Genomic DNA, 22369 nt, shown 5'->3' with positions numbered 1-22369 from the left:
TGGGGTGATATTCTAGCATTTTGCTCTATAGTCCTCTGGCTTCCTCTGCTGGAGAAGGTTGGTTGTAATGGGACCTAGATAGGTTGACTAGCCAGCTAAAATGGCTGGTGTTTTAATTGGAAATGGTGACAGTAGATGGCAGAGCAGACGTGTATCTTGTGAGATTAAGTTGGTTGAGTGTTCCAGAAGTATGTTTTTTTTTTGTTTTGTTTGTGTGTGTGTGTGTGTTTTAAATATTCATTTTTTATTTTTTTTTCTTAAATGACACTGCCACTCACAAATAATGTGGCTCATCATTCAGATTCTGGAATAATACATCCAAAGGGACATTAAAGGGGAGAAGCAAACCAATCCCCATTGCTAGCAACGGCTGCGTAAACAGACAAAACCTGACTCTGGGAGATCTGCTTTTTGTCAACCTCAGGCTTGTCCGTTAGACAAGGCAGTCACTGTTTTGTCTTATAAATCTTTTGGGTTTTTAATGATTTATCATTCCGAAATGCTCAGAAATAATATTGTGGTTACAGCCACTTAAATGTAATTTAATTGTCTTGGTGAAATTGCTGGCAAATCTGTAATTTAAAAGAGAAATCACTCCCTGATCACTTAATGTTTCAGTGATGCCCAAATATCCATAGGTGGCATGCATGCATTAAATTGCCCATATGGATTTTCACACTATAAAACCCGGTTACCTCCGCTGTGCATTGTTGTTTGCTAGGAGAGAAGGGATATTATGTACATTTAAACATTTTTTTTTTAAATTGCAGAATCTAATACATAACTTTTAAGTAGGTGTCATATTGTGCATAAATATCATATGTGACATTTGTGTTTTAAATGAACACTATCTAAGCTCCAAAACCGCTATATCATAACTTAGTGGTTCTAGTGCAGAGATGCTGACTCTTTTCACTGGTACTGTAAAACAGGACTTGACAAATTTGCTTGGAATCTAGGAACCAGCTAAAAAGGTAGCAGCCATGTTTATTTTTTCTTCTTTTTTCTTTTTTTCCCCCCGAAAACGAACAGTTTTATTTTCAACGACAAAAAACTATTCTTAAAGGGACACTATGGTCATCAGAACGACTACAGCATAATATAGTGGATCTGGCATGTATAACCTGTCCCTACTGGCTTTTCAGTGTAAACACTGCCTTTCAGAGATGCAGTGCTGTAAAACATTGAGGTTTCTTGTCACCACTATCTTAATCTGGCCGATCCCTTTCATCTGCTAACAGCCTGTGTAAGTGTTGTACTCTCTGGGATTGCGCAAGAGTACAACACTGAAGTCTATGGTGGATCGTTCGAGTATTCCTACAGCCATTGCAAGTGTGTCAAGCATAAGTAATATACAGTAGTCCCTGTCTTAGTATATCTTTGGACTGTGTTCGAATTTCAATGAATTTCCAGCGCAGCCAATGTGAGGTACATCGGCACTGGATTCAGGTAAGTGTTTGGATTCAGTGATGTGGGATGGGGGAGGGAGGGGGCCACTCCAAGAGCCTATACTGCCAGGAAAACTGGTTTGTTTTCCTGGCACTAGAGAATCCCTTTCATAAAACTATGGTTATACTACCTTTGCATTGTGTGCCCTAGCTGTGCCTGGACTGAATTGAATTGTGATGTCCTTGGAAAATCTGTAACATTTTAAAAATGAATGTAATAGAGCGCTGTGTATCTTTGCTAGAGAACTTTGGTTAATTTAAAATAATACTTATAGTGCCAAGAATACAAAGCTAGCTGTATTCTTGGCACTATAGCTCCCCCTGGTGAATAGAAGGTTAAAATCTCTGTATTTTACTTACCTGATCTAATGCGCATACTGTGCGTGCATGAGACCTCCCCATAGGAAAGCATTGAATCACTGGAGGCAGAATTAGTGCTGCAATGTAAACCATGTTTAACATTGCAACAATAAATGCAAAAGGGACACTGCACCCAGACCACTTCAATGAGCTGAAATAGTCTGGGTGCCTATAGTGTCCCTTTTAAAGGACCACTCTAGTGCCAGGAAAGCATACTCGTTTTCCTGGCACTAGAGTGCCCTGAGGGTGCCCCCACCCTCAGGGACCCCCTCCCGCCCGGCTCTGGAAAGGGGAAAAGGGTTAAAACTTACCTTTTTCCAGCGCTGGGCGGGGAGCTCTCCTCCTCCTCTCCGCCTCCGTTCCTCCCCGTTGGCTGAATGCGCACGCGCGGCAAGAGCTGCGCGCGCATTCAGCCGGTCGCATAGGAAAGCATTCATAATGCTTTCCTATGGACGCTTGCGTGCTCTCACTGTGATTTTCACAGTGAGAATCACGCAAGCGCCTCTAGCGGCTGTCAGTGAGACAGCCACTAGAGGAAAAAGGGGAAGGCTTAACTAATTGATAAACATAGCAGTTTCTCTGAAACTGCTATGTTTATAAAAAAATTAGTTAACCCTAGCTGGACCTGGCACCCAGACCACTTCATTAAGCTGAAGTGGTCTGGGTGCCTAGAGTGGTCCTTTAATGCAGTTGGAAGTGGACAGAAAAAAAGCACTTGGGAGTTTAGTAACTAAACTTTTATGGTAGATTGACCAGAGAACTGCGAAGATATAAATTAATTTCTAGTTAATGCCTTACCGTTCCAGATATAGTGTATAAACTGAAAACAAGTTATATTAGGTAAGATCTCTTTATTAAAGAGATACACCATACGTCCTCTGGTGTCATCCCATGGTAGTCTGTCAGCTGACACGGCCAATGAATAATGTCTGGGGTTGCACAAAATTGACATTGGTAATGTAACCTCCGCTTTAGCATATCCATGCAGACCAGAAAGACCACAGCCAACAGAACCAGGTAGAAACAGTTTGACCGTTTACCATGGGACTGCTCCGGGGAACTTGGCACCATAACAAGCTGTATTAGTTATGGTACCCTGAATGCCGCTTTTATTTTTATTGCTGCAATAACAGCATGCCATGCTTCCAGATCAACAGTTTAATTTATTATTTAAAATAAAATAAACATGAGCGAGAACCATCTCTTCTCTACATATTACATCAATAAAATAAAACCTTTTAAACCCACTGTGATGGTTCTTTTTAATGTTTTATTAAAGAGCAATCAATGTAACAATCCAGCCACAGCCAAGGTACACATGGCATTGCAGATGCAGATGCATTGGTTGTATTTCTCCTCTTCTACATACTGTGTCCAATGACTGAAAAGGGCAGAGCTTATAACCATGATTGACAGGGGACCAATATGGAGGCACTTGGTTCCAGAATGCTCTGCATGGAGGCCCTGAATGTTCCCCAGAGAGATGCATTGATTGGCACATTGTGGCATTTTGATTTCCTATGGGAAAGCATTGGCTGATATCATAAAACGTGATTTTCTTAGACATGGAGGCGGCGAGACTGGCACGGCGTGGAAAAAATGGCATGTTATCAGAGGGGAGCTGCTTGTCGAAACAGACAAACACACACAGAGATTATTATTTTTAATTTATTTCCACCCAGCCTCCCTTCCGTTGGGAGAGCTCTAGTGGATCCTTTTTTTCTGGGTTCCAGCGTGGCTGCTGTGTTCCTGCTCTTCTTGCAACTATTTAGAATCAATTGACATAAACCTGCAGCTTTTGCATCAGTTGTGAGCCATTCAGTTTAAATAGGTGTAAGTTGTTATGGCTGTGGGACTGTTTCTTTTAATGTGAAGTGATTTGGGTACTTAGACTGTTCCTTTTAATGTTATGAGTAAACTTTATACATTTATAGCTAGGCATCCTCTTGCTGAGAAATAGCAGATCCACTTTGTTTGCAGAATGCAAATAATGGTCCCCTGCTTTGTGAAAAACTGTTATGAGTTCATGCAAATCCCTTCTCAACCACTGTGTGTGTGTGTTCAGCTATTTCTTACATTTTAAAACTGCACATTAACGGTTTTAAGATCTAGAAATAGCACATGAATGTCATCTTCTCTGATCATTAATTAATCATCTCCTGACATATCATACTAGCAATCTGGAACAAAGCACTTCTAGATGCAATGGATCAGAACAGAGAAAAGGGCGTTGCTCACAGGGTAGATCAATTCCTTCTGTCTTTTCCTGTCTTAGAAAGTGGACATTTTGAACAAGACTATAACTTTGATGATCTGATTGCAGCAATTATGTCCTGTAAATAAATTCCATAGTTGCTAATGCTGACCTTTATGGGAAAAGACATTTTAACTACCACCTGGACTGAATGTGCGTGCACACTGAACTGCGGTGGGGAAGGCACCCCTTGTGCTGTTTTGCAATAAGCCCTTCCTGTCGGTCTCGAACACCTGCTTAGCTCTCCCTAAAGTCAAATAACCTATTGATCATTAATGATGTCAGCTAAAACTCTGTTTGTGCTCTGTCTTTTATATTTCTCTTCTCTCAGCTTTTCTCCCTACGTCTCTCAGAATCAGAAGTTATTCTCTTCCTAATCACATGCTGCCTATATCTGATATCCCATACTTTTATTTATATCAAACTCTAGATTTCTTCTGGCACTTTCTAGGTACCTTTCAAACATTCAGTAAGAATTAGAATTCTCAAAAATAGTACATTAGGCCGATATCCTGGTTTGGAACCTTGGGCACCTTCAAGCATACTCCACACAGGTTGACTTTGTCAATGCACTATGCCTTATAGAGTGTTTTTTTTGTAATTTATTTTTTATTTTGTTTTTCGCATGTTGCTTATGCTGTTATACAAACATTTGATATGTCACGAAGGCTGTACTTCCTGACATAGCCCAGATTGTCTACCTGTACGTTGCTACAAAACATTTGCAGACATTCCATGTCAATCATTTTTGCAATTCTTTAACTATACCCACTAACATGGGCTGATAATATTGTTATTATAGAAAGAGGGCAATGTGCAAGTTACAGACCCATCTGCTTAATATTCTGTGACATTAGATTTTTGCCAAAATACTATATTCTCGTTTGAAACCCTATCTCCCAGACTTAATTCAAGATAAAAAATTTAAATTTTCTTCTTTTTTAAATATTTTTTTTATTTTTCTTTATAAGCACCGCATCCATTCCCCTTCTCACACGGGTTTAGACATAGGCATGCCTCTCGGCTTTTGTTTATTAACCTTCTTAGGGTCCCTACAAACTTAGTGTATTTAAAACTGTAACAGCAGTGAGCATTAGTCATAGACTGGATCAGCCTTTATGTGGAACAGGAAAGCATGGAGGCTTCTGTTCGGAGTATAAATTCGAATGTGTATTAAAAGATAGAAAAAGTGCTATATTCTCATTCTGTGGCCAGTAAACATTTCAATTGTCCTTCTATATCTGATGAACAAGTGAAGGTTTACTGGGTCACCGGACATATCTTTGTAATGTTTGGGGGAGGCAAAAGTGGGGATCAGGGTTGGGCACCGACTTTGTTCACGGGGCACAGCTACTGGACTTTATGATGGACAACTTAATGATGTATGGATCATCAAGGACACTGGTGTCCTTGTACACTTTGCCTATCCATTGTGGGGAACTTAATCAATTTTCTTTAACATTTTGCTAGGAGTGAAGGGAGCCCAAGTTTATCACGGTCCTGAAAATCCACTTTATATTTAAATGTTGGACATGTAAGAGAATATGCAACGGTATAATGATTATTTGTTTTAAATGAAGAATTTTAAATGATCAAAATTCTAATGATCTTTGGACAATATAGGATGTTTGGTGTGTTCTTATATGCATGCATCACTTTATTCAAAAGTAGTAATAAATATATTTTTGCACATGTATTACCGTATAAGTCGACCCGAATATAAGCCGAGGCCCCTAATTTTACCACAAAAAACTGGGAAAACATATTGATTTGAGTATAAGCCTAGGGTGGGAAATGCAGCAGCTACTGGTAAATTTCTAAATAAAATTAGATCCCAATAAAATTACACTAAATATTTATTTACAGTGTGTGTATATAATGAATGCAGTGTGTGTCTAGAATGCAGTGTGTGTTTGTGTGAATGCAGTGTGTGTGTGTTTGTGTAGTGTGTGTAAACTGGGTGAGGGGAGGGCATTTTTATTATTTAATTTTTTTAATTTTAATATTATGATTATTATATTTTATTATTACATTTTAATATTATTTTAATATTGTTATTATTTTATTTTAATATTTGTATTTTTTTTACTTAATTGGTTTTTGTTCCCCCTCCCTGCTTGTTGCATGGCCAGGGAGGGGGGCTATGTTAATCCCTGGTGGTCCAGTGGATGGGCTGTGCAGTGGGGGGCTGGCAGAGAGCTGTTACTTATCTTTCCTGCAGCTCCTGACAGCTCCCTTCACCTTCGTGCAGCTCCTCCGTTCCGCTTACAGTGTAAGTCTCGCGGTCTGCGTGCCGCGCAGAGCGTTGCCATGGGCTCTGACGGCCGCGGGTGTCGCGAGACTTACACTGTAAGCAGAACGGAGCTGACAGGGGAGCTGCACGGAGGTGAAGGGAGCTGACAGGAGCTGCAGGAAAGGTAAGTAACAGCTCTCTGCCAGCCCCCAACAGGACCGCCGGGCTTGTAATGAGCCCGGCGGTCCTGGTCTGTATTATGGCAATGTAAGTTGCCACAATACAGACATTGACTCGAGTATAAGCCGAGTGGGGGGTTTTCAGCACAAAAAATGTGCCGAAAAACTCGGCTTATACTCGAGTATATAGGGTGTGGCGAAACCAGCTTCGCCACTGTGAACTGGAGAGGCCTGGTTGCTAGCCTCCTGCCCTGCGACTACGGCCCCTGGACATATTGCTCTATAAAAACTATATTTGGGCATGTAATAATTTATATTACTGATACTGAGCCTTTAAGGGCCATCCGTGAACTTATTTGGACTTTGGTGATACTGTACCTTTAAGACTGTGGAACATGGTACTTTAACCCTGCCTTTAATATCCTGTCGGTATTTCTAGGTTGAGTTAACCTGGGATATAGATATGCAGTATTCATCTGATTGTTCGGTAGAATCACTCCATTCAGTATATTGAGTGAAACTACCGAACAACCAGACCACCCAGGAATAAGTGTGCCTCTAATTACCGGTTGCAACAATGTTGCAAACAGGTAATTGGCAATCTATGCAATGTATTCTGTGTCCTCTGGGTGGCCGCCATTCGGGAGCCGAACACGTGGCGGCGGCCATCTTAAACTACCGAACAGCGGTGTTTTGCCGTCGAGTGTCTGGAACTGAAATCGGACACTCGACTAGGCAAGCACCGCTGAGACCTCCAGACTTCCAGGATTTCGTGGGGAAACTACCGAACGGACCGCCGTTCGGTAGAAAGAAACGTACGAACTTGGGGATTCATGCGAATCCCCCTTAGTCTCTATAACCCAAGTAATTCGCCTGTTTCTATTCCCTTTTCTGTGACCGACCGCAGGGCCAAAATGCATGGAACTGTTTTCGGATACTTTGCCCATGCGGTCGGTCAAATCTTTGGAAACCCATATCTCCCGAACCATTCATCCGAATGACTTGAATTTTGAGTATGTTGTCCCCCTGAATAAGGGCTATCCAGCGATGCTGGATTTAAAGGTGTACCCCCTGTATTTGGGGTACATCCAGGAATTGGGAAAAAGGGTGTACGGTATAATTATGTTAAGTGTTAATCTAAGGGGAGGAAATGTGTGGGAGGTACATCCCTGTGATTGGTTAATTTCATCCTCCCCCTGGGAGTGTCCTGTATGTACTTGTTTGTAATAAAAGCCAGACTGGGTGTCCCAGTCCAGAGTTCCTGTTTTACCCTCAAAGTGATGTGTCGTCTCATTATTGGGGGGAAGGATTTATTGCATGCTGTTCCAGTTGACTGCTAGGAGTACAAGCCTATTCGTATGGTTCCTATTCAATGGTCTACAGCATTCATATGCTTGGGAGAATTTAAAGGTTTCTCTGATTCGGTGTTCGTGTGTCTCCAGTCGGGAGAATGGTGTTTGCAGTAGCTGCCTGTGCATCTGGAAAGGGGATTATCGCCTAAACTGGGTTTTATCCTCTTGTAAGTGAAACGGTCCGTTACATAGGGTATACTTGCAGAAATAGAACGTAAAGTGGCTTTTCTGCACTCGACTAGCTGCTGTGGGAATAGTTTAAGATATCTTAAGCCTAGCAAGGTACATAAATCACACAGTACTCCATATCATACTCTTGGACAATATCATTGTATTATTGTACATTTTGAGAGTTTGTAATTAAAGTGATCCATGATCTTTGGGTAAACAGTTTGGAATATTATGGATGCATCACTTTATTTCAAGCTAACCACACCGGCAGAGGTAAAAATAAAAAAATAATTTATAATTTTTCTTGATCAGGGAGTTGGAGAGTTAAATTGTTTTAGCAATTGCTCGCCCAGCTGTTTATGGTCTGTTAGAGCTTTCTGGAGTTTGCAGTCTGTGCTTCCTACTGCCAGACACAAATGTTGCACAAAACAGGTATTGCCAGCCAGGAAAAGCGTATTCCAGCTGGCTGATTGACAGCCAAACACAAAGGGGAGAGAAGAGTTTCATTTCTGTAATGAAACGTTTTTAAGAAATGATACAGGGTCTTTGCTCCATAACCATTTCAGTAAGATGAAGTGATTCTGGTGCTTAGAGTAACTCTCTTTAATGGCATGAATTCATACGTCTAAATGAGTCTTGTAGATGAGCAAAAAAGGAGGAAAATGTGCAAATTGTATTATATTTTGAATTTTTTTGTCATTACTTTTAACTCCTTGTAAACAACCCAGACACAGGATTGGGAGGTGGGGGGACTTGGAGCATGATAATGATAAATTATGATAATGATACATAAAAAATGTTTGCAGCAAAAATTCTAAACACTTGTTAGATCATTCATTTCATTTAATTTTGATGCATCTACGGCTGATTTAATTATGAAAACTGAAATGTGGGCATGATTTCCATGTCGCCCCACCGCAGTATACCTGATTGGAGAGATTGTTGGGGTGAATTGCGTTGCCGAGGTAACTTAAAACCATATTTACCTCCTCAGGGCTCCCGTGCTTAGGCAGGCCTTGTTAATGTTGTACAGACACTAACTGGGCTGTAATTTGCATAGTCTTTTCATGGGAGCGGCTTTATATATACAGGGTTATTCACTAATGTGAGAAATCATTTTCAAGTTCAAAATAGCCAAACTGGAAAAAATCTTTGTCAGCTAGGCTTTCGCTTTGGCTATTTTGAACTTTAACATTGGTGGTAAATAACCCTGATTGACCCCCATTGTGTTTTTTGTTGTGACAGGTTTTTTTCGTTATGGGTGTGGCACTGCAGTTAGACAGGAGCCTAAATCAGCACCAGTATCATCAGTGAGTTACAACGCTGAAACACTTTCAGAAAAAAAAACACTTTTTCATTCAGCAAAATAAAGCGGACTATGTAATGTTTCTTTAGGAAATGCTGATGTTCTGCTTGCTTTCATTTTGTCATGTATTTCAGCTATTGATTCATTAATGCAGGAGAAATAAACTTATGTACAATAAGGTGTAAAAAGAATGGGATTTATTTTGTGTGTGTGTGTGTGTGTGTGTGTGTGTGTGTATATATATATATATATATATATATAAATAGTTACATAGTTACATAGTTAGATAGCTGAAAAGAGACTTGCGTCCATCAAGTTCAGCCTTCCTCACATTTGTTTTTTGCTGTTGATCCAAAAGGCAAAAAAAAAAAAAAAAAAAAACCCAGTTTGAAGCACAATTTTGCAACAAGCTAGGACAAAAAAATAATTAATTAATACATTGCTAAACACAAATACACACACACCAGTCAAGCCATAAGACTTGCTTTTTGCCACAGAAATCTCACTTTAATAGTGCTCTCACTACTGCACCACATTTTTGCCTCATAATTCCACTTTATACATGGATTCCTTGGAGTATGTGTCTGCTGTGTACAACATGGACAGCTGTTTCGTTGTTAAAGGATCCTATAGGGTCAGGAACACAAACATGTATTCCTGACCCCATAGTGTTAACACCACCATCTAGCCCCTCTTGGACCCCTCATAACTCCGTAAATATAGCAAAATCTTACTGTATTCAAGCCTGAAGCTGTAACTCTGCATGCTGTTTGACTCAGAAAAACAAGCAGTCTGCTGACATCATCAGAAGTGTAGCCTGATCCAATCACAGTGCTTCCCCATAGGATTGGCTGAGACTGATAATGAGGCAGATCAGGGGCAGAGCCAGCATGATTCAAACACAGCCGTGGCCAATCAGCATCTCCTCATAGAGATAAATTGAATCAATGAATCTCTATGAGGAAAGTTCAGTGTCTGCATGCAGAGGGAGGATATACTGAATGTTTGGATGCATTTTAGGCAGCCATGACCCAGGAAGGATCTCAACAGCCATCTAAGGAGTGGCCAGTGAAGTTATCACTAGGCTGTAATGTAAACACTGCATTTTCTCTGAAAAGACAGTGTTTACAGCAAAAAGCCTGAAGGGGATGATTCTACTCACCAGAACAAATTCAATAAGCTGCAGTTGTTCTGGTGACTATAGGGTCCCTTTAAAGGGACCCTATAGTCACCAGAACAACTACAGCTTAATGCTGGTCTATTTTGGGTCCTAGATCCCTGGTGCACTAATGGGTGTTTGGGATCCATTAAGCTCCAGCATTCTTGTCTGCTCCCCCCCCCCCTCCCCCCCCCAGAAGGTCCCCAGTGTACTCTGGCACCAGGAGTTCCCTGACATCGACCCACTGTGATGAATCCCAACAGTTATCACTGTAGCAATATCAATTATCTTCAATACTGGGTGAACTCATTGGTTGTGGAGACTTATTTGACACGCTCCGTCAACTAATTCTGCCCAAACATGGGAGAAATCTCTAACCTCCTAAACTTCAGTGGGTATAGTACAAAGAATGATTACCCACCATGCCTTCAGCATATTATCGCCATCCAAAGATAAATGTGCTAGCTTTAGGCGCTGGGAAACCCACGATTGTCATTCCACTCAAAACCCTTCTAACACAGAGGAGACCGCAACAAAAGTTTGTTACTATTGGCTGTAGTGGTTATGGTGCCAAGTGTTCCTTTAAATTAGTGTTTTTCTTCAACTGGTTTATTCACTCTTTTTCAGTGAAGCTGATCATTATTGGATTCACTTTTTCATGTTTGAAAATGATAAGCCGGCTGAGGGTTTGTTATTGATTAGCACTTGCTTATCACTATATTTCGTATTGGTTCTTATGTTGTCTCGCTTCTCTCTCTACTGACCTACCCTGCTGGTTCTGCTGTATGTAGCAATAAGTTATTAATGACTTTTCCAGATGATGAAATGCCTCATATTTGGCTCCTGCCCAGTGTTTCAAGGTCACTTGGTTCATGATACTCAGAAAGGGAGACTTGCTATCTGTAGGGATTGAATGTAAACCTATTAACAGCTCGTATGCCTGCAGCTGTAGGACACACACTAAAATATGAATTTGTTACACGTTGCATGGCTTTGACGCGGATTTTCTCTAGGAGTCAGTTCATTATGGCTTATCTGTAGAAATCTGTAAATAGCATGAAGTTTGGCATGAGCTAGATACTGGTGCTAACAAAATCATTGCGTATCAAACGAACAAATCAAACGAAGAAAAAAAGAGAGAAATAAAATACATGCCCCCGCCCTCCCCCCGTCTTTTTATTGTCTATACAGATAATTTTCTTGGGTTCTATATGTGTGGCATCCTATGTGTAAAAATGACCTGTTGGCTATCAAGACATTAAAGGATCACAATAGGGTCAGGAACACAAACATGTATTCCTGACCCTATCGTGATAAACCCATTATTTAGGTGGCTTGCTCCCCTATAAAAGTTTAAAAATCACCTTATTTCTAGCGCCGCGTGGGTCAGCCGGCACAGGCTCCGCCCCCTCTGTGACATCATCGAAATGGCCGATTTTTTGCCAATCCTTGGCATTGGATTGGCTAAAATTGGCATGGAGCGGGGGCGAACACCGTTTTGGCCAATCAGAACCTCCTCATAGAGATGCATTGAATCTATGAGGAAAATTCTGCTTCTCCATGCAGAGCGTGAGGACGTTGATCGGCAGGGCTGCCTACTGTGCAGCCCTGAGCCAGGAAGCCCCTCCAGTGACCATCTAAGGAGTGGCCTCTTGGAGGTGTCCCTAGGGGCAATGTAAACACTGCCTTTTCTCTAAAAAGGCAGTGTTTACATGGAAATGCCTGAAGGGAGCCATTATACTCACCAGAACAACTACATTAAGCTGTGGTTGTTCTGGTGACTAAAGTGTCCCTTTTAAGCATTAAATGCATTAAATTCTATATGCAACCTTTCTTTTTATTGCCGAATTGTTTTTTAGTACATGATTGTTCACCCCGGCATTTTGTATTGCTTTTCTATATATATATATAATTTTTTTTTTAAATCACATATCCAGTCAAAATTAAATCTAGCCCATTTTGTACCAGATATTTAAAGAGACACACTCCAGGAGCAATAACGGCTTAATTGGATTGGTGCCTGAATTGTTCCTTTCAAACAACTTTATTGGCCAAAACTCATTAATTACTGTTATCTGATTCGTGTCATAATTAAAAAGAAAATAATAAAAAATAAACATTTAAAGGGTAAGCATCTCTTCTCTGGAAATTGTACCCTTAAATAAAACATTGAAAGTTATCAATAACTTGCATTAACATTTTTTTTTCGTGTCATGCATTGTTTTCAAGATTTAGCGATTGATATCCAGTTCAGTCCTGGCACAAGAAGAGAACATATTGTTGTGCGTGTCTGTCCTGACCCATAACCTATTTACCATTGCTGAACCTGAGGAACCTTGTTCCGGTTTACTGTTTACTGAGCCAGTTTACCATACCTGCCTTTCTAGAACTCTGGCTTATATCCTAACTTTGACCTTGTCCTCCTATACTGACCTCAGACTTGTCGAGCTGTAACTTGTTCAGCTTTGTATACAGTCAGTCCCCTGGTGGGGACGAAACATTGCCGGGTCCCTTTGATGGTGACTGAATTAAGCATCCTTAGGATTTCTGGTGTGGTGGTTATTTCATTTTTGTATTTGATGTACAATGACATCATTGTTTTGGGAAAAGATCAAGGCCAACACATACCACACGTGGGGCATGTGAGTGCCGCATCTGACACCAGTTTGCTGACATGACTACTTCTGCAACATTTATCCACTTCCTGCCTCCTTAACACTTCACTAAAAAACAGTAGTCGCTCTGCAGAGAATCAAAAATATATCTTGGTTAGTTCAGAGAATTGTTTTGTTTTCAAAGTATTTATGGTTTTGCTCCAAACGTTGAGATACCCTTGGCCTTCCTAAACCCATATTAGCATTGCTGACTCTGCATTCTTGATCGGGGACTGACTGCTTATTATGGGCTTTTTATACCAATATCAATGCCTTACTGGTTTCTTAACCATGAGAAGGAATTCTGTAAGGATAATTGTGGCTCCAATACATAATACACCACTGTCCCCAAATGTGTTTGTTTAATTCTAGGGCAGATGATACGTGCTATGTGTGGGTCAGGAGGGAGTTATTATTAGGGGACAGTGTTGGTGCCTACTCCTTCTGCTTGCCCACCTCCTTTTCAGATAAGTTTGTATTGAAAATACAGCATATTACATCACAGTCCAGTTCAGACAAAGGAAAACAAATGTGGAGGAGAAATGGAAACATGGTTTTCTATCTTCACTTCTATATGGGTTTTTTTATGCTGACTTAAAGATACAAAGAACAGAGCTTATAAGCGTGACTGACAGGGAGGCTCGGCTCATATCTCTGTCCGCCACGCCTCCCCCCCTTTGTCAATCCCTACATTGGTTTCTCATAAGATATAGGGCTCAATTTAAGATCCTGGTACTTGCTTACAAATCTCTACACAATGCTGCTCCGACCTACTTATCCTCCCTATTACACCAATATGTCCCATCTAGGCCCCTACGCTCTGCCGGAGACCTACATCTAACCTCTGTTTCTTACTCCTACTTCTGATGCTCGCCTTAAAGACTACTCTAGGGCTGCACCGTTCCTATGGAATGCCCTTCCCCTCTCTGTTAGCCTCTCACCCAGTCTCCACTCCTTCAAAAAATCTTTGAAAACTTACTTCTTTAGGAAAGGATTTCGATTAACCTGTGAACAGCTTTCTCTCCCCACACCCTGATTCCTCTCCTGAAACTGTCATCAAAACAAAACACTAAGCCCTCAATGAATATTATCCCAACAACCTACTTTTCTACCCTACCCTTACCTTCTGTGTCACATTACCCCACTCCCTCTAGCATGTAAGCTCATTGAGCGGGCCCTCAATCTCTCTGTTCCTGTGCGTCCAACTCGAGTGGTTACAAATACGTGTCTGTTAGTCCACCCATTGTACAGCGCTACGGAACTTGTTGGTGCTTTAATAATAATAATAATGGAAGCCTTTTGACAAATATTTACCAACCTCTGGCTTGTCCATAACAGTGTTAATTTTAGCGACAAATTTCAATTTAGTTTGTCATAGACTTTTGACTAAAAAGCCATTTTAGTTTTAGTCGTATTTTAGTGAATTGTTTTAGTCGACTAAAAGGTGATAAAATTGTTATTTGACAAAATGAACACTGGTCCATAAGACAAGCTAGTCTCTTCTGAAATCATTGGTTAGTCAGATTATATCTTTGTAAAATACTAAGTAGTGACAGAGCAGCTTTAACACCATCTTCGTTAAAAACAATGTGCTCAAATAGTGAGAAGGAAAAAAAGATTAAAATGATCAAGTTCTACAAAAAATAAAGCAGAGTAAACCGATACATTTAAACAAGGTTCCTGACTGCTGCATTTGTCGTTAATTGATTCCCCAGAGATGAAACCTGCTCACTAGATTGTGGTTTGTAGAGGGCGATGTTGCAATGTAATTGCAATATATATTTCACGCACAGCTTTAGGAGATCTATGAATAGACTTGGTTGAATTTTACTAAATGTATTTTGCTGAACCAATACCGGGGCTGAACACTAGCCAGAAATAAATGTAACCTGTAACTCTACAACAGGTGGAATAGTATACAATGTATACTCTCTCAGGTTACCTATTTAGCAAACAAAAAACGTAGCTAAATGCTTTTACCATTCCTATATCTCCAATTTAATTCAGGTAACCTAATACAAAGTACATTCCTACATTCTCCGATCCAAAGCTAAACGAGGGACACTATGTATATATAGACGAAGCTCCAAAATGCAAGCACAAATAATCATCTGCTCTCTGTCCATCTCTGTCTCTGTTTGCTCAGGATGAATAACACACAATCTCGCTAACCTAAAAGCTTGCCCTACAAGCCTGTACAATGTTCTTTGTCAATCTGCCTGTCCTAAACATATTGATGATATGTTGGGAGATGGAAACACCCTTCCTCAAGTCATGGTTGCACCCTACTGCTGCCTATATGGGTGGCGTTGGCACATCTATGGTGGCCGGTTGGCCGATCTATGGTCAAACATTTTTATTGCGACGTATTGGGAGTAACTTTTTATATTTTGGAATGTCCTTTAGTCATATTCACCTCCTGGTCTTGCCTGTATAGTGAACATTTACAAAAAACTTTTTTGCATGCAATTTTTGCACAGTAAAAAAAGGTTTTGTTTTGCAATAGGATGTTTTAAATATCACCAATTGTGATTATTATTAATTATATCACCTTTGGTCTTAAAGACACAGTGCGCTCTTTTTTAATGAATTAGCGTTTATATAGCGCCAGCATGTTCCACAGCACTTTAGAGTAAAAAAAAATGGGGAATTTTGACAATTAATTTACATACGGAATGTAACAAGAGACAAGAGGTGAATAAGGCCTTGCACACATGAGATTACAATTATAGTAACAAAGGTTGTGCATACCCCCAAGTCTGGATTATTTATTAAATAAATGTATAAAGATTCTTTCCTTGACTTTTAATTTCTTTTAATTTCATGTACTCTCATCTTAAGATCATAATTCTTATTACATCATAAAATTACTAATGTTCCTATGGAATGTTTACTTTTCTTCACTTTATTTGTATAATTCCTCGTGAGTATGGCAAAATAAGAACATTTCCATCTATTTGCTTAGATATCTTTTTAAAAATAAAAAAGGACAAGTGGTATAAACTATTATGATTAATATTTTAAAAAGTGATGCTGGGTGAAGTCTGCTTGTGAGTGAATGAAGTGTAATTGAAATCTATGTTGGGTTCATTCAGTTACTTTGTTTTACACTAAAGATCCATTGGGATTTTAACCGAAGCGGATTATAACATAGTCGTGCTATAATCACCTACCCTCGGTGTGAATTGTAATTTCTGGATTGCTTAGAATTTTAATTGTGTAGTTGTAGGGTCTCCATTTTGATATTGATTGACTTTAAGGCAATTGGATTGTCTGTATTCAGTTTTTTCAATTTTTTTCTAAATATCTTTTGTAAAAAAAAAATTCTTTTATTGAAAGATTTCCAAGTTTGACCATTGTGCGACACATAGATTGCCAAATTATAGAAAAAATAAATAAATCTTTAAACCAAATATGAAAGTCATACAAACTGGAACAAGAAAACAACATTTAAAAATCTGTCGACTCAGGGCATTCAGCTTTTTAATTGAATAAACATGTTGGTGTATCCTCACTCTAAATGTTTTTAGTTTTTTTTGTTTGTTTTTTTCCTCGTACTGTGATCCCCAATTTCATTTTATCACATAGACCAAATGCATGGAATTACAGATAAGGAAAGAATCCCCGTACATTTATAAAATGTAAGAATCTAGATTTTGGGTCTGTACAAAACAGGGTGAAAGATTGCAACTTTCCGTTTTTTGGGTTTTTGTTTTATTAACAAAGCGGTCCAAAAAAACATAAAGAATTTGACATTTCTGTGGTCAGGTAATACTATTATTTTAGAGAAGCGATTACTTCTAAGTAATCAGTATTCTTCAGCACATTGATCAATAAAAATATAATATTCTGGAGACATGATGAACGATACTTATTGTTCTCATGTTTCAAGAAGCATTTAGTAATTATTTATTTAAGCAGACTGTTGCTTTATTCACAGGAAACCGAAAGTGAAATAGATTGACTGTGAATAATTTTTCAGGATAATTTTTCATTGTGTATGTGCTGTGCTGTTATTATTATTATTATTGCCATTTATATAGTGCCAACAGATTCTGTAGCGCCCGTTGGATGTAACTATAAATAGGACAATTCCAAGAAAACTTACAGGAAAAATAGGTTGAAGAGGACCCTGCTCAAACGAGCTTACAGTCTATAGGAAGTGACATATAAAGCAGTGGTGTTAAGAAAGGCTCTGGGTTCTGTGTGTAGTATTCCGAAGATTCCGTTATATTTTTATTGCTGAGCCAGCGCTGTGCTGCGTAACTTTTGAGGCCCGATGGGTTATTTGAGGAGAGCTCTGATAAGCACAAGCCGTGTCCTGTAGTATGGACCAGTTCCAGTTTATGTATGATGTCGCTGGGTGTTTTCGCAATCTGCCGTTCTAGTTGAAATCCTAATAACAAAGTCTCTGTGCATTGTACTGCATACCTTGCACGTTTTCCTGTTCTTTATCAGGATATAAATCATTATACTAGGTCTCTTGTCATATTGCACAGAGTTGCATATATAGAGTAAATAAATCACAGTGCTTTAGGTCAAAGGTTTTAATAGATACAGTTGTCACTGATATACACAGTCATTGTGTGTGTGTGTGTATGTCAGTCATCATGTCACAAGTGTATCTTAGAGAAAAGCAAGCAAACTCCATGTCACAGGATCAGTGTAATAGCACTGAAAATATCTGATTGTATGCAAACCAAAAAAGAGAGACTAGATAAAGCCTAAGACGTCACACTTTTAGCTTGTCAGCATGGGAGGGGAGTTGTGATATACAAAGTGCTTTTTGTTATGTCAAAAGTGGAATTTGCCAGCACTGCCTTTGTGTTTTACACAATTTGAGCTGGGCCCTCTCCGACCATTGTACAGAATGTGTTGCACACTATGTAAATAGTAATTATAATGTATGGATACTTGCTTTTTCTCACTGTGCTAAATGATGACAAAGACAGTATAAAGTCCAGGGGTAGGCAACCTTCAGAACTCCAGACGTTGTGCACTAGTTATCCCAGAATGCTCTTAAAGGCATAATGCTCCCATCTGGAGGGCCGAAGGTATAGACTATAGTGTACTTAATCCAGCAGTTCTAAAGGAGGGTTTGTTTTTTTTTTTTTATTATAATTTTTCCCAATCACTGCAGATACAACACATACACTAATATTGAGGTTTAACATACAAATGGGTCGTCAAATGTACGAAGGTTCCTTTTGTTTGTGTTATACCATTTTAGAATGATTTGACTTCTTACCTGGGGTCTGTTAGGTGCCGTTCTCTACCTCCACTACCTCTGATAGAGAGCCAAACGCTCTTCCTTAGGAGCTTTCATTAGCTGTCGTCCGCAAAGCCCTGCAGTGCACTGCCAGCTGATTGCTCTCAGCCAATAAGTATATCCCTGCACCATTGCGATTAGTTCAGGTTGTCTGTTAGAAGTAATGGAGGCAAGCAGCGGGCCTGGCAAACCCCAGGTAAGATGCAGACTGTCATAACATGGTTTGACTGTTTAATATAGGGGATGCTTGTACACTCTTAGCACCAAAACCATCACAGTTGATTGTAGTGGTTATGGTACATTGAGTTTTCTTTTAATAGGTTACACCAAGGACTATGACCGCTTCTGTGATTTGAAGTGGTCATGGTGCCAGGAGTCTGTATGTGCACACACAGAGTTTAATTCCTCTGCTGCCAAAAGTACAACATCATTGGGCGTAATTTAAAAAAAAAAAAAGAATTTTTTTTTAAAAAAATTTTTTTGGTGTCATTAGCCGGGCTGGTTAATGTCAATTCTGTGTATATTCCTACTCACAGATTTGCATTAATTAGCAGGAAGCTGAGGCAAATGAATGGCCAGCGGGACGCTCTGCCATAGTACTACTGGCATCATAACTAATACAGTTGTAATGCTTAAATTAACCTTTTTAAATAAGTTAACACATTACTCTGAGATCAGTTGCATATTATTTGGTGGCAAAATGTCATGTAACTGGTTCCAATACATTTTTTAAACTATTTTTCAACCTACATGTGACAAGCTATTCCTGGATTTTGTATTGTGTATGTTTAATTTATACTGGAAGAATGTAAAGTTATCCAGAAACCTCCGCTCCAAGAGCCAAAAACAGCTCTAGAATCTGGTGTGCTTATTTGGCCCATTAAAGCACCAGTTCTGGCACCATACTTCTCACAGTGCACTGTAGTGGTTATTGTGCTTATATATAAATGGAATGCCCTACTTATTAATGTGACCGGACCGTATAGATTTGCAAACCCAAGCTAATCTGAAAATTCTACACTTTACTACATTATTTAGGGCCCAAATGTGTGATGACAACATGACATATTATTAGTCCCCAGATTAGGATGAACATACCATACAAAACAAGTATTACAAATATATTGTGTGTCTAATCCCCCTCTCTTTCATTCATTACTGAGAAAGGAGGTGACCAGGACGTAGAGAGAGAATTAAGACCAGCAAATTAATGGGAGCACACCAAGGGGGGAAAGATGGCAAAACACACCATTCTCACTCGTTAAAGTTGCCATATTTACCATCATTTTATGGACACACATAACATTGTATTATGGTAGCATTCATTCTGCCCATCAACCTGTAAAGGTAGTAGTTTGTGAATGCACATTGTTAGCTAATATTAGTGGTTTCCTTTCTCAGAAGTCCATGTTGACAAAAAATGTGTTTAAACATAATATTGACTGGTTCATTTTTCTTCAGCCCTTTTTTAACCTGTTATCCTTTAGATCTACTATCTACATCCGAATATTGACTCCGAAATATGTGTTTTTAATTTTTTTATAATGCTTGTTTTCTGTAATCGTCTGTTGGATCTATTAAGTAAATGATTTATTTATCTTCCCTGTTTTATAGGCAAAAACACCTCATGCACAGGCAGACTTTTCTGACAATTCCAAACATGACATTTACAACACGTCTGATCCATGGCTGTTGCTGAGTGTTGGGGTGTAGCCACAAGCATTGCAGTGTGGGAGGTAAGGATATATACCCGTTGCTCTGCCTGCACTAAGAATTCAATATTCAATGTTCTAATGGAAAAGCTAAAGCCTCGTTATTGTTTTAATTGTAAATGCAGGCTGTATTGGGGAAAGCAGTTATAGTGATTTAAAGGGATATGCTAGATACAGAGGGACTGGGTAATTTAAGTGCTTGGATTGACCAAGTTTTTTCATATTGCATCATTTATCTTTAAAATAGACCGTAATTTGTTATTTAGGGTCAGTGAATTTAGGGTCAGTGTTGGTACAGGTTCTTGACAATATCATTTTTTTAAATTTGTTTTTTATCGAAAGGAGCTTTAAAGTAAATACAAAAATTGCCTACTTTCATGTTTTGATCACCATGGTAATGTCCGCTGGTATGAATCACTATTGTACCACCTTCAGCTGCTTCTATGTAAATTTGCAGTGTTGCCATGGAAACATACCAATTCACAAAGCAATATTGCATGAACTTGAGCTGTCCGAGAGATATATAATGATTCACATTTTAAGAAAGGCAAATCCCATCTTGATCTCCAAGTTATTTAAGGGATTTAATTTTTGTGATTTAAGGGTAGGTATACACATCATTTGTACATTGTGCTCTCAAAATCGTCAGCAATTCTATAGATTCTCAGCAATTCGTCAGCAATTCTATGTGTTTTCTGTGCTCACTTATTTTATTCTGTGCTCTTTCCAGGAGGACACATGGCAGTAGAGTAAACCAAGATGGCTGGCATGATGCCCCCTGTGAAATTGAAGTGGCTGGAGCACCTGAATAGCTCCTGGATCACAGAGGACAGCGAGTCCATTGCCACACGGGAAGGAGTTTCTGTACTGTATGCCAAGTTAGTCAGCAACAAAGAGGTGGTGCCACTACCCCAGCAGGTTCTATGCCTCAAAGGACCTCAGCTGCCAGACTTTGAACGGGAGTCCTTGTCGTGTGATGAGCAGGACCACTATCTGGATGCTCTTCTCAGTAGCCAGCTGGCCCTGGCCAAAGTGGTGTGCTCGGACTCGCCCTTCGCCGGTGCTCTGAGAAAGCGGTTGCTGGTTCTGCAGAGGGTTTTCTATGCACTTTCCAATAAATATCATGACAAAGGCAAAGTAAAGCAGCAGCAGCACTCCCCCGAGAACAGCTCGGGCTCTGCGGATACCCTGTCAATTAGTGAGCGACCCCGATCTAGCACAGATGCCCTCATTGAAATGGGTGTGAGGACTGGCCTGAGCCTACTCTTCGCCTTATTAAGACAGAGCTGGATGTTGCCAACTGTTGGGCCCGGTCTAAGCCTCTGCAATGATGTCATCCGAACAGCCATTGATGTTGTTAATTCTCTCCCCCCTCTGTCCCTAGCCAATGAGAGCAAAATTCCTCCCATGGGCCTTGACTGTCTTGCACAGGTCACTTCTTTCCTTAAAGGGGTGACTGTCCCAAATTCAGGTGCGGACACCCTGGGCCGACGTCTGGCCTCTGAACTTCTCCTAGGTCTGGCTTCTCAGCGTGGCTCACTCCGTTATCTCTTGGAGTGGATTGAGATGGCTTTGGCGGCTTCTGCTCTGGTTAGTGAGACCGATAAGAACAAGGCCCTGACGTCACAGGAGGGAATGATCAGCTGTGACTGCTTCATGAGCATCCTTCAGCAGATGAGACGGTCTTTGGTAAGTACACATGTTTGCTTGAAGAAAAATAAATTATTACAGAGACATTTCCAGAGTATATGGCACACTTTTTTCAAATGACTACTCTGAGCGTGCAGACACAGTGGGCACATAAGTCTTGCAAACAAAAAAGTAGTAAAGGTGCAGCAGTCATCATTGAAACCAAGGTAAAGTCCATGCTGAGAATAGATGATGCATTTAAATGCTAAACTTTTATATGCCTCCTACTGATAACATAAAGGCAAACTGCAAGCCAGGTTCCTCCCTCACAAGATAGAAGCTGCACCCAGTGAGGGATGTCTCAAATCGGCCATGGGGTCTGATCTTTAAATGAACTATGGTATAGCGAAGATTTTTAGAGTGTGTAGTTCATTTATGGCAGCAGTTACAGCCATCAGATCTAATGAATGAAACTGCTGAATAAGCTCATAGTAGTCCTAAAGCTCTAAACCTGTTGACAGCCTCACGATTTTGTGAATTGTGCCATGCACAGCTTGGGCTGTCTCAGCTCAATAGCGTATATATGCCTTTCAAGTATTTGTATAACCACAGGAAGCCGTGTAGATTCCTCTTTTGAGTTCAC

At 39.9% G+C, this 22369-nt stretch overlaps 1 protein-coding gene across 9 annotated transcripts in view; it reads left to right on the top strand.

Moving 5' to 3' along the window:
- Nucleotides 1–22369, top strand: part of HERC1 (HECT and RLD domain containing E3 ubiquitin protein ligase family member 1) — a 139403-nt gene that overhangs the window by 5492 nt on the left and 111542 nt on the right. For all 9 annotated transcript variants that reach the window (XM_063449413.1, XM_063449409.1, XM_063449414.1 and 6 more), the window contains exons 2-3: nucleotides 20000–20121; nucleotides 20828–21786. In XM_063449413.1, coding sequence (XP_063305483.1) covers nucleotides 20857–21786 — 930 coding nt within the window. In that variant the 5' untranslated portion in view covers nucleotides 20000–20121; nucleotides 20828–20856. The remainder of the gene's footprint in view (nucleotides 1–19999; nucleotides 20122–20827; nucleotides 21787–22369) is intronic.

Source organism: Pelobates fuscus, chromosome 3 (genome assembly GCF_036172605.1).
Source record: "Pelobates fuscus isolate aPelFus1 chromosome 3, aPelFus1.pri, whole genome shotgun sequence".
Taxonomy (NCBI): Eukaryota; Metazoa; Chordata; class Amphibia; order Anura; family Pelobatidae; genus Pelobates; species Pelobates fuscus.
The sequence above is the reverse complement of the archived record's forward strand: the minus strand, read 5'-3'. Positions and strand labels throughout refer to the sequence as shown.